The sequence below is a fragment of the Grammomys surdaster genome, unplaced genomic scaffold (genome assembly GCF_004785775.1).
Source record: "Grammomys surdaster isolate TR1022 unplaced genomic scaffold, NIH_TR_1.0 139, whole genome shotgun sequence".
Classification (NCBI taxonomy): Eukaryota; Metazoa; Chordata; class Mammalia; order Rodentia; family Muridae; genus Grammomys; species Grammomys surdaster.
In genome coordinates, this window is record NW_021604597.1 from 13,484,974 (window position 1) to 13,498,446 (window position 13,473).

General features: G+C 39.9%; 1 protein-coding gene across 1 annotated transcript in view; it reads right to left on the minus strand.

Annotated features, from left to right (window-relative positions):
* LOC114617888 (vomeronasal type-2 receptor 1-like) overlaps window positions 1-9,936 on the minus strand; it is a 26,258-nt gene extending 16,322 nt beyond the window's left edge. Inside the window, exons 1-2 of the mRNA XM_028763567.1 lie at window positions 9,701-9,936; window positions 916-1,207 (exon numbers count right to left, since the gene is read on the minus strand). Coding sequence (XP_028619400.1) covers window positions 916-1,207; window positions 9,701-9,936 — 528 coding nt within the window. The remainder of the gene's footprint in view (window positions 1-915; window positions 1,208-9,700) is intronic.
* Between the last annotated feature and the right edge of the window lie 3,537 nt (window positions 9,937-13,473).

The following is a 13,473-nucleotide window of genomic DNA, read 5'->3' on the forward strand; positions in this document are numbered from 1 at the left end:
AGAGAGAGAGAGAGAGAGAGAGAGAGAGAGAGAGAGAGAGAGAGAGAGAGAGGAGGAAGTATAGATGAGAGGGTGGACTGGAGGATGGAGGAAGGAAAAGAGGATGAAATACTGCCATTACTTCAGGATCACCAATAATCTTGTTCATCATTCATATCAACACATCCTGACACTTTAATGACACAACCTTTGAAATAATTTTAGATCTTTTATTTTCCTAATAATTCATGCTTTGTAATTACCTATTCTTGTATTGACATATGTCATTCTCTCTGGGTTTAAAGTAACCTGCTAAGTTAGCTAATGTGAAATTCCCAGGCTCATTTTAGACTGTCAGTGTGATGATTTGCTAATGACTCAGAAGCGTGAATAGAGGCCCAAAGAAAAACCCTGTGTCTTTTTCCAGACACCATCTACCACGAAGTATTTATGGATAACCCCTTCCCTGCTTCACATAGTGCTCCGTGAGATGTTAATATTCTCATCACTATACCACATGTTAGTCAATGCAAGCATGGTGTTCCAGCAGTTTGAGCAATTTCAAATGCCTTCTAAATAGACAGTGATGCACTCTGCCAGGGCTTGGTTGAACAGAGTAACTGGAAGAACCTGGCCCTATCCTATCTTCTCTCTGTAGCTTAGTGCAGCATCTCTATCTCTGGACCTTATATATATTTGCAATAATTTATATGCTCTTTGTATTTATCTCTTTTTTTCTTATCTTTTTGTGACGGAAATTCCTTTTGCAACAGCCCTGACTGTCTTGGTACCTACTTTGTTGAACAGGTTGGCTTTGAATACATAGAGATTCAGTTGCCTCTACCTCCCAAGTTCTGGAATTAAAGCCATGTGCCATACCACCTGGCAGAGTGTTTGCATTTCTTTCTAAGCATATAGCACACTATTCCAAGGTACCTGAGGTATGTTATACACCCCTAGAATTCTTGAGACATCAGCTGACAAGGTTGATCCTCCTGCTCCAATAATTCCAACTAGAAATTTTCCAGTGCTGTTTCTCCATTTAGGCTTGTATTCTTCCTGCCCTGTTAGAAGCACCAAAGATGACTCTAGTGCTTTGGTGGTGGAGAAACAGTTGTCAAATATCTGGTAGCCCAGAGTGTGTTCAGGCAAAATATCATTCCTCTCATTAATTTCCTTGATGGTGTGGATCATGGTTTTCATCCAGCGGAAACCCCGGAAGTTAAACCTGGAAAGGAAAAGCATTTGTGAGTCAGTGACCACTAAGGGAGGTAGGAAAAGGGGAACCTTTTCAGGAAGAAGCTTCAGTTAAGTTTCAGCATTTGCTGAAGGAACAGCATGTGCCTCAGTTTCTGTACATGTCAAATTTTTAAGTCTTGGAAATTTCTTGTTATTTCTTTACAAAATTGTTCTTCTACCGACAATTCTCTTAACCAAACACAGCTAAAAATCCCTTAGAACAGGCTTTCTTACCTCATTCAAGGTCCCTAGGAACATAATTCTTCTCTCATTCTGGGGCATTTTTTCTTCTGAATATTAAATACAACAATAAAAATAATTTTAATACATTAAAATTTCTGGAAGAATTTATTAATGTTAGCATGTAAATTTCTCTGTTCTATGCTTCAATTACAAAATACAACTTACTGTCGAGATTTGTTTACGTGAAGTTGTCTTCTTGCTTGCTGTTTTCATGTAAAAACGTAACTGTGAGCCTCTGGCTTTTGATTGTCATCTACTACTAAGGGACATACTGCCCTTGTAGCATATCACCATACTGTTTTCAAGGCCTTCTACAGAAAACAACACCCAAACCTCCTCTTCTCGTCTTCTTTCCCCCCTGAATTCTAACCATACTTCAGGAAAAATTCAAAGCAATTATGTAACTGCTTTCTTGCTATTCTCTGTAGCTAGCTGTACTATTTACTTTTACATCCTTAGTTTAAAAATTACTTTTATTTAAATACCTAAAAGTAATTTATGTATTTATTATTTACAATTTGGAATTTTCCTTCCTGTCTGTGTGAATGCACATTCTGTTATATGTGGAGAAGCGATGTCAATGGCAAGTGTCTTCCTCAGTCTCTCTCCACTTTATTGTCTGAGACAGGGTTCCTCATTGTTTCTGGATCTTCACTTGGTTAGCCCAGGCTTCCAGGAAGCCCTATTGGTCTTCCTGTCTCTCCTTACTGAGCCTTTGGGTAGCAGATTGCCATCATACCAAGCTGTTTTAGTGTTTGTCTAGGGTTTCTAACTCACATCTGCTTTCTTGAAAGGCAAGATCTTTACAAATGTGTTATCTCTCCAGACCAGTCTATTTAATATCTGTTTTGGTTCGAATTTGCTTTTCATTTAGTATTCAGCTATTGAGTTCCTCCAGTGTTGTATACTATAAAAACAGTAACAAGGAACCTATTTTGTTTCTTTATCCAGAAAATATTGATCTCTGTATGAAGAAGAATAATCAAGCAAACAAAACAAAAGAAAACAAAACTGCAAGGAGAATAAATGTGTAAGCAAAGAAATTGAAGGACCACGCATCCTAGATTGTAACAGCTATACACATTGAAGAGGCTGGGCAGCCAGCCTCCACACTCTTGCCTGTCACAAAGTTTCCCCTAGTCTCAGCACGAAAATCTCCCCTCATCCCCCCTTGCTCTTTGCTGACCTTTCAAAGGAGGCACAGCCTGGCGCCAAAATAAGGCTATCTCTATTTCATAATGGTACTCCCTAATGAAAACCCCCTCCTGGGTACTGCAAATGCCATCTTGAGAACAGATAAACAGCAACAACTCCCAGCCCCTATGTTACCGAGGCTGGCACCCTTTCTGATGGATGGCTAAGCATTCCCTAGTGCAGGTGGCCCCTACCCTTGGGACAAGCACAAGACCAAACATCCTTGGGGAGATAAGCACCATACTTTAGGGCAATCAAACATTCCCAGACAGCTGTGGCCAGTTTGTGAAACCATTAGTCTCTGTTAGCAACATAAAGGCCAAAAGAGCTTCCCTACCCAGTTGTGTGATCCCAACCTCTGCCTAAACAAATGGTATTGTGTTTGAGAGATGACTTCATTTATCAACTTTCCTTGTCATGTAACTTTGAAACCTCAGAATCTGCGTGTGTATAAATATCCCGAGCCCCTAGATGCAGGGTCGCAATCCTGCTCTGCACAGTGGGAATGAATTGCAATCCAAACCAGGTTCGCATTATTAAATAACTTTGTCTCACTACATCCGATTGGCCATTCTTTGAGCTCTTTTGGGGATCTCGAGACCTGTGCATAACAGCATGCTTGAAGGATGATAGAGAGCTGGGGAAAATACAGCAGACAGATAGATGGTGAGAAGTTACTACAACTAGAGAAAGACACTACAACTAGAAAAACATTCAAGAGTAGAAAAGAACTGTAATTTGAAGACAGAGTCAGGGAGGTAACACAATTAAAGAAAAACAGAAAACAGAAGATACTAGAACAGGAAATTTTTTAGCATCTTGTTACATAATATCCAAGTCACACTGATGACAGTATTCCTCTTCTAAATAAGTACTGCAGTATCTTTTAAAAGTAAGATAGAATGGCTACACCAACTTGTTTCTTATTTCTAATTGCTTGGAAAACCTTTTTCAGCCCTTTATTATGAGGACTGATTTATCTATCTTTGTTGTTGAGGTGTGGTTTTTGTATACAGCAGAGTGATTGTTCCTGTTTACACATCCACCCTGTTAGTCAGTGTTTTTTTTTTTTTTAAGGTGGGGAATTGAGTTGATTGATGATGAGAGATATTAATGACTAACAATTGTTAATTCCTGCTATTTTGATGTTGATGCTGACATAATGAGTGTCTGTTTCTCTTCTTTGGTTTTACTGGTATGGAATTACTTCTTGTGTGTAATTAGCCTCAATGGAGTATAGTTTCAGTTCTAGTGCTTTTTAAGGGCTAAATTTTGGGATAGATATTGTTTAAATTTGATTTTTGTTAAGGAATATCTTGATTTTTTTCTGTCTATGCTGTTTGAAATTTCTGCTGGTTATAATAGTCTGGGCTGGCATCTGTGGTCTCTTACAGTCTGCAAAACATGTGACCAGACTTTTCTTCCTACTGGCCTCAGTGTGAGAGGATCTACATAGTCCTGCAGTCACTTGAGGTGCCAAATTCATTTCAAAATTAAAACAATATCAGATGTCTCTTAAATCCTTGCCAAACCAAAACAGATGTAGAGTCCTACAACCAAGATCAGTCTGGCTACTTGAAATCTTGTGGAAGAAGTAGGGAATTATTGATGAACCTGGAGGGAATATGGATTCTACAAGAAGATCAACAGAATCAACTAACTTTTACCCTTGGGTGGTCTTATAGACTGAACCACCAACCAAAGTGCATACCAGGTCTGGACCTGGGCTCCTGCACAATGTAGCAGACATACAGTTTGGATTTCATGATGATCACCAAAGAACTGGACCAGGGGCTGACACTGAATCTCTTGCCTGCCTGTGGATACAGTTCCCTTAACTGAGCTGCCTTGTCTGACTTCAGAGGGAGAAGATATTTCTAGCCCTGCAGTGAATTGATGTGCCAGTGTGGGTTAGTACCCAGGGGGTGGAGATCTCCCCATTCTCAAAGGTAAAAGAGATAAGTAGTCAGGGAGAGGCCTTATGAGAGGATATCTGGGAGAAGAAGAGGTGTGGAGACCAGCATGTAAAGTCAATTGATTAACTGATAGATAACACACCACACACACACACACACACACACACACACACACACACAAACAAGTAGAAAAGATTTTGTTTCAAGATCTAGAAAAATATCCACCTGCGTTGAGCCTGTAACTATATCTTTAAATTAGCCAAAGAATTAATTGTTCTTCTCAAAGGAAAAAAAGCTATCTGCCCCAAACTGGGTTATTTACAATATAGGAAAAACTAGAGTAATCTTCAATATCCAGTGGCTTATCCTCTGTGTGGGAATATTTTCAGTTATTAAAAATCCTTGACTAGAGAAATGATACAGTAGTGAGAATAGAACAGGCAGCAAAATAGGCAGTAGGCATCTTGCGATGATTAAAACTGCATAGGAAGGATGGGGGCCACTCAAAGATTAACAAGGAAAAATCTCAATGTAAATAGATGAGGTTTGAGGAAAGTCTTCTTCACCATTGGTATCTGATTCCCACGGTACTATTAAATACTATGTATCATTTTTTCTTCAAATATTTTACAAATTTAACTTGTGTGTGCCTTAAACAAAGCAAGATATTACACTCTCTCTTCTTGTATCACTTTGTTGTAATACTTTCAGAATAATATATAACTTCTTTTATATAATGGTCACCTGAAACTAGTATCTTGCAAAAGTTGTTGATTTCTGAATGAACTTTCTCCAACTTTTCATCTTGAAATCTTCAAGCAGTTACTGTTATAGTACATGATGACACAATAAAATTAACAGATTAGATTCACCCTAGCTTCTGAATACAGCAAATGGTGAGTCTTGTATAGCGGTTCTCACACTAGGAGAAGTTTCATGACATAAAGAAAGTGTAAACTACTTGGAGAACATTGAAACTGGGTGTGAACAGGAGGACTACTGAATGTTAATGGTGAAAATGAATTATACAGAACTATATTTCAACCAGTATGTTTAAAAATATAAAACTAAAGAGTATCCACTCAAATCATAATTATAAAGTTTTAGCAGATCCTGAAATACTTGTCATGATGAAATTAGTTTTTCAAGAAAATATTTTTACTTCTCACATCATTTCTATCATAAGACATACAAAATTAGTTCTTTTTAACAATTTGTTTATTTTATGTGCATTGGTGTTTTGTCTTCCTGTATGACTGTGTGAGGGTGGTACAGACAATTGTGAGCTGTCATGTGGGTACTCTGGAAGAGCAGCCAGTGGTTGTAACTACTTATCCATCTTTCCAGATTTACAAAATTATTCCTAAGTGGCAAAAAATTTATATCAAAAAATTGAAAATCTAGGATATGGTACACATACTTGTAGTCACAGCATTCATAAGGCAGAATGAGGTGAAAATTTATAAGGCTAGCCTAGTCTACATTGTAATTTACTAGCATACTAGGACTAATGGTAAGACCTATTTCTGTAAAGCAAACACTAAAACAGTATCAGCAAAAATGTATTATTGCATTTTCCATCTGATCTTTTGTTGAAAATAAACTTTCAAGGTTTCAGCAAAAGTTGTAGGCTCAGGCTCTAAGGTCAACAATCAACAGGTGGCATCTCATAAAATAGGAAAGCTTCTATAAGGTAAAGGACACTGTCAATAGGACAAAACAGCAACTTACAGATTGGGAAAAGACCTTTACCAACCCTATACCTGATAGTGGGATAATATCTAATATATTAAATTAACTCAAGAAGTTAGACTCCAGAAAACCAAATAACCATATTTAAAAATGACAGAAGCCTGATATGGCTGTCTCCTGAGAGGCTCTGCCAGAGCCTGACCAATAGAAATGAGGATGCTCACAGCCAACCATTGGACTGAACATGGGGTCCCAGATGAAGGAGTTGGAGAAGAGACTGAAGGAGCTGAGGGGGTGTGCAGTTCCATGGGGGGAGCAACAGTGTCAACCGGCCAGACTCCTCAGAGCTCCTAGGAACTAGACCACCAACCAAAGAGTACACATGGAGGAGCCTATGGCTCCAGCCACGTATGTGGCAGAGGATGGCCTTGTTAGACATCAGTGGGAGAAGTGGCCCTTGGTCCTGTGGGGGTTTGATGCCCCAGTATAGGGGAATGTCAGGGTGGCAAGAAGGAAGTGGGTGCATAGGTGAGGGAGCACCCACATAGAGTAAGGGGGGGAATGGGATGAGGGCTTCTGGTGGGGAGACCTGGAAAGGGAATAACATTTGAAATGTAAATAAAGAAAATATCCAATGAAAAAAATGAAGAAATAAAAATGGGATAAATAGCTAAACAAAGTAATCTCAAATGGCCAAAAAGGGTCTAAAGAAATGTTCAACATCCTTAGTCATCAGGGAAACACACATCAAAACAACCCTGAGATTCTACCTCACACCAGTCAGAATGGCTAAGATCAAAAACACAAGTGACAGCAGATGCTGGTGAGGATGTGGAGAGAGAGGAACACTCCTCCATTGCTGGTGGGATTGCAAGCTGGTGCAACCACTCTCGAAATCAGTCTGGTGGTTCCTCAGAAAAATGGACTTACTACTGCCTGAGGATCCAGTTATACTCCTGGGCATATACTCAAAAGATTCTCCAACAAGGACAAGGATACATGTCCTACTATGTTCATAGCAGATTTGTTTATAATGGCCAGAAGCTGGAAACAACCCAGATGTCCTTCAACAGAGGAATGGATATAGAAAATATGGTACATTTATATAATGGAGTACTACTCAGCTGTTAAAAATGTCGACTCCATGAAATTCGCAGGCAAATGAATAAAACTAGAAAATGTCACACTGTCTGAGGTAACCCAGTCACAAAAGAGCACACATGGTATGTAGTCACTGATAAGTGAATATTAGAAAAAAAAGATAGAAATACCCATGATAAAACTCACAGACCATATGAAACTCAAGATGAAGGAAGATCAAAGTGTGGATGCTTCAGTCCTACTTAGAAGTGGGAACAAAATAATCACAGGAGGTAGAGGGGGGAGGAACCTGGAAGGGAGAGCCAGGGAGAGGGAAAAGGGGTACAGAATCAGGTGTGGAAGGAGATGGGGAAGAAGTACAGAGGGTCAGGAATTTAAACAGAGTTGTGCAGCAGTGGGAGATGGGGAGCTGGGGGTAGCTACTAAAAAGTTCCAGATGCCAGGAAAGCAAGAGACTTCCAGGACCCAGTGGGGATGACATTAGCTGAAATACCCAACAAAGGGGAGGGAGAATTTGTAGAGACCATATCCAGAGGTTAGTCACGGCCCCTGGTTGAGGGACGGGGCCACCCACCCCTCTCAAAAGTTTTAACACAGAATTGTTCTTGTCTAAAGGAAACACAGGGACAAAGAGTGGAGCAGAGACTGAAGGAAACGCCATCCAAACACTGTCCAACCTAGAGATCCATCCCATCTGCAGACATTAAACCCAGACACTATTGTTGATGTCAAGAAGTGCTTGCTGACAGGAGCATTTAATGGTTCTTCCCTGAGAGGCTTTGCCAGAGCCTGACCATTATAGACGTGACTGCTCTCAACCAATGATCAGACTGAACATAGATACTCCAATGGAACAGTTAGGATAAGGACTGAAGGAGCTGAAAGAGTTTGCAATCCCATAGGAAGATCAACAATATCAACCAACCAGACCTGCCAAGCTCCCAGGGACTAAACCAACATCCAAAAAGTACACATAGAGGGACCCATGGCTCCAGCTGGTTATGTAGCAGAGGATGACTTTATCTGGTATCAATGGAAGGGACGGCCCTTGGTCCTGTAGGGCAGTGGGGCAAGAGTAGTAGGGGGTTGGAGGAGCTACCTCATAGAAGCAGGGGAGAGGGGGGAAGGGAGAGGGTGTTACAGAGGGGAAACTGGGAAGGGGGATAACATTTGAAATGTAAATAAACAAAATAATCAATCAAAAACTGCAGACTAAATCAAGTAATTCAAATCATGGAAATTTAGTGTGGGGCATTATGATAGAGAGGTGTCAGCTGTGACTAAGTGATGATCTGCTGCTGTGATATCAGTCATTGCTCACTTCTTGTGCCCTTCACTGTAAAAATGGAAACCATTTAGAAAGATGAAGAAAATATTAATTAGGGACTCTTCACAAATCTCACTGCTTCAGCAACTATACTGAAGATTGCGCCTTCAAATAATAACTTGGGTTTGGAACATGTATAAAAGGAAAGGAGTTATAACTGATATAGATATAATGATGTAGGAAACTGCCAAAACAGCTATAATGACCACACAGCATCATGGAAAACTCTGCTGTATAAGGTAAAATGTCCAATATAATTAATTAGTACTTGTCCTACCCTCATACTATTGACAGTCATAAATTTATTTTCAAAAGACTCAAAATGGCTATAAAAAATAAAAATACAGTTTTGGCAATGGAATTGGAGGTTATTGTTTTCTTTTAATTTCTGGTATTATTTTTATGTCTAATCTGTGTGGGTTTGTATGGGTGCAAAATACATATATTAACAGACATTTGTCTTATCCCAACTTTCTTTCTCTGACAATAATTGCTATATTTGAGTATTAGGAATTCCATTTTTGATATGATACCTTGCAGGAGACAGCAGTAGGGACAGAATTTTTCATGCAGTTCAGAATCCTATTATGAATACTTCCTCAGACACCAAGCAGATACCCAGACTGCACACTTGAACTTGAGCGTGCAACAACAGTGAGGCTGCAGCACACTGTGCAGCACCTGTGCTTCTCAAACCTCAGTGTTCACACACACCAACTGAGGTCTTCTGAAGGTGTAAATTCTCTTCTGCAGATGTGGCATGCAACTCCTGGTTGTATATGTCTAACAAGCTTTTAGATACTACTGCTTGTCTAAGAGAATCCTCTGAGGAGCAACTTTCTGAGGTACAACTGCACAAAATGTCTACCCCCCTATAAACTGAGATGAAATGAGAAATGAGATAAAACCAGAATCAAAGAACTTTAACTGGAATCCAGGCTCCAGGCTAATTACTCTTTTCTGGCCAGCCAAATTAACGTGAATAGAAGAAGATTTAACAATGGCTTACCCCTCACACATGGCTGATTCTGGTGCCTCGTTAGAGTCACTTGTTGGCATCGTTCTATAGTGAACAGGAAATAGTCCTCCAATAACAACAGAATGGTTTTCAGCATCTACATATCCAGTCAAATTAAATTTGCCCATCAACCTGCATGTCACATTCTTGTCTTCATTTTTAGCATATAATTCAACCCACAAAAATACAGTTAATCCCAGAATCAAGCACTTCTTTTTGCTAGCCATTTTCATGTGCTGAGCTTGAGGGTAATGAAAGTGTGCAAGTGACACAGGTTTTAAGGAAGTACCTTGATTGAGCGTTGGATTGTGTGTGTGCCTAACCTGCTTGCTGCTCCTGACTAAATAATTTCATGTCGTAGAAACAGATGTCACAATCAGTTGCAATTTATGGATCTGGAATAGGAGCTGAACAGTCATCTGAGAGGAGGCACCTGGATATCCTGTATGCTTTGCAGTGATAATAATGGCAGAATCATGGGATTCAGGTTGAAAGTTATTTTAAGTTGAAGAAACTGTCCCCTCTTGTTTGGCATTGTCAGGTTTATCAAGTGTCACTTCAGCCAACTCTGCAGTCTTCTTTACCACAAAGAAGAAGAAAGGTATCATGCTTCATTATAAAGTATCAAAAGAAGCAATGGCAGGCCAAGCTTTGTCTCCAGGTAAAGAAACAACTGAAAGAAAAATTGTAAGAACTTATAGAATACTTCACATAAAATCTATGTTCTGCCATTTTTATGAGTAAAATGATAGTCACACAGTTTCTGTGCCACATTAACCTCATCAGTGGCTAAGCTACCTTAGAAATACCCTGTACATTCCAAGGACTTTGTGCATGCAGGTAGGCACTCGACCATGGAGCCACATCTCCACCCATCTGCTACCTTGCTTGCTAGACCTCACTCAGAGACAAAATTCTTGTTTCCAGGTCAATTTATCAGGATTCCAAGTCTTCCAGTCTTCCTCTCTGCTATTGGCAAACATTCCCCTACCCACCTTTAGAATAAAGTTCACAGAATGTCTTCAGAATAAAATTCAGACAAGTTTCTGGATCATGGATCACAGAGACTTAAACCACCAGCCAAAGAGAGAGCATTGGTGACTTAGGTTGTCTGCACATATGTAACAGCAGTGCAGCTTGGTCTCAAGTGGGTCTGCCAACAACCGAAGTGGTAGCTGACACTGAATATGTTACATGCCTGTGCATCCTGTTTCCCTAATTGGGAATCCTTGTCAGGCCTCAGTGGGAAAGTATGTGCCTAGTCCTGCAGTGTGGTTGTGGGCATGGGTAGGGGCAAAGGGACTGGGAGAGACACGATAAAAAGATGACTCTGGGGGCTTTTCACTTTTTTCTCTAAAAAGGGAGTGGGGAATGGGGAGAAGATCAGTGTGAGGTACATTGGGAGGAGAAGTGGGGACTGATGTTATAAAGTGGATATAAAGTGAATGAATAAAAAATTTTAAATCCTTGGTGTGTAAGTCTTACTCATAATATTAAAATTAATAATAAACTAAAAATACTACATAGAGAACTTAGAATCAGCTATAATCAGGTCACATGCTGGCCTACAAGGATCCTGTAGATCATATTTCTGAATGCATTCACTGACCAAAGCAAATCTCAATACAGTTCAAGTAAAAAAAAAAAAAGACAACAAAACAACACTTAAAATTACATTCCAATTTATAAAATTTACCTGTATTTTCTACTTCTTCACATCTCTAGTGTCTTTAATAGGCTAAAAAGGAGTCATGTAAGCAAGAAGTCAAAAGATGGGGGAGGGCAGTCACCTTGGCTACACCTCATCCTCATTGTAAGATTTCTTAGTTGTTGGTTAAGCATATTCTATCTCCCACTGACTCCAGGTTTTCCCAAAGAAAGGATTTTATTTCTAACTTGCTGTTGAACTAGGAGCCCAAGCTCATTTCCCTACAGCTGGCTCCACCTTTGTAATTCACCGTGCAGTAACATTTCTGCCTTGACCAGGTGCTATTGTTGTTCAAAGTGTCTAGATTCTACATTTTCCAAAGTGTGGGTGCTTCCCATAATCTCCCTTGTATTTTCAAAATGTTGCTTACAAGTTTAAATGAATAGCCTGATTCTCAGAGGGTGCTCCCCTAGATGCTCTTAAGAGTTTGGCTTCATCTAACAAAATGTCTTACTGGGTTAGTAACCACTCCTCGGTGCTAAAACCATGAGAATCCAAGCTTAGTTCACAGCCTTCCAGAATGCATTGGAATGATACCTCCCTCATTGGCCTCTCTTTCTTCTAAGCAGGCATCTGTTTCTGAGCAATTAACCTTTGGTTGCTAAGGATACACTTTGGCAAATTTTGTTTATCACTCACTGACTTGTCCTAATCCTCTCAGGAAATGCTGTTCTAAAGACTAGAAAACTGTCAACATACATTATTTCAAGTTTTGAAACTAGTAGTGTATATTTGCAAATGCTATCCTCATTCTTTAGTCTTTCTCAAGTCATGAATTAGATTTAGGTTAAAGAGGCTTCTGATTTGTGCAACAGCATCTGCTATCCAGTTTGGGCACCTTCAGAATATTGGTTTACTTCTGTCAGGGTCATAGTGATTCAATCCACCAAATGCCCACATTCATGGGTGCTTGATGCTTCATTTCCCAACATACCACATCAGGTGATTGTATTGCTTTTCTTTTTCGCACAAATGAACATACATGAGCTCACATGGCAAATGCATGCTGAGACACAGGAGGAGAAAGAACACTCTTCCATTGCCGATAGGATTGCAAATTTGTACAACCACTCTAAAGATCAATATGTTGGGCTTTTCAGAAAATCAGAAATAGTTCTACCTGAAGAGTCAACAATACTGTTCCTGAGCATATACCCAAAATATGCTCCACCATACCACAAGGACACATGCTCCACTATGTTCATAGCAGCCTTATTTGTAATAGAAACAGGAACCAATCCAGATTTTCCTCAACTGAAGAATGGCTACAGTAAATGTGGTTCATTTACACAATGGAACACTATTTAGTTATTAAAAACAAGGATATCATGAATTTTGCAGGCAAATGGATGGAACAAAAGCATGTGGATGGTATGTACTTACTGATAAGTATAGACTACCCAAGATACACCCCACAGACCCAAAGAACTTAAGCAAGAAGGAAGATCCAAGTAAGGATGCTTGAATTCCACTTAGAAGGGTGAAAATTTGTCTTGAGAGGAACTTGGGTGAAAGAGATGGGGAAAGAAATAGGAGGGGAAGATTGATGTGTGGGAAGAGACAGGAGAGAAGCTCAGAAGGCCAAAAGAATGAATGGAAATCTGCAGCTGGCAGGGGTTAGGGATGGGGAGTGGGAACCTCTAGGAAGTCCCTGAGACCTGGAATGGAAGAGGCTCCTAGAAGTCAATGCAGATGACATTAGCTGACATGCCTAACAGTGGGGACATGGAACCTGAAGTGGGCTCCTCCTGGAGCCAGGCAGGACTCCCAGGGGAAAGTTAAGAACACCAACCCATTTACAAAACTTTTGACCTAAAATTTGTCCTGTCTAAGAGAAATGCATGGGCAAAAATGGAGCAGAGATTGAAAGGCCAAGTAATACTTGACCCAGGTTGAGACCTATCCAATGGATATGCACCTATTCCTGACATTATTAATGATACTCTGTTATGTTTACAAATAGGTGTCTAATTTAACAGTCCTCTGAGAGGCTCTACCCAGTGGATGACTGAAACAGATGCAGATACCCACAAACAGTAGACAGAGGTTGGGTCCC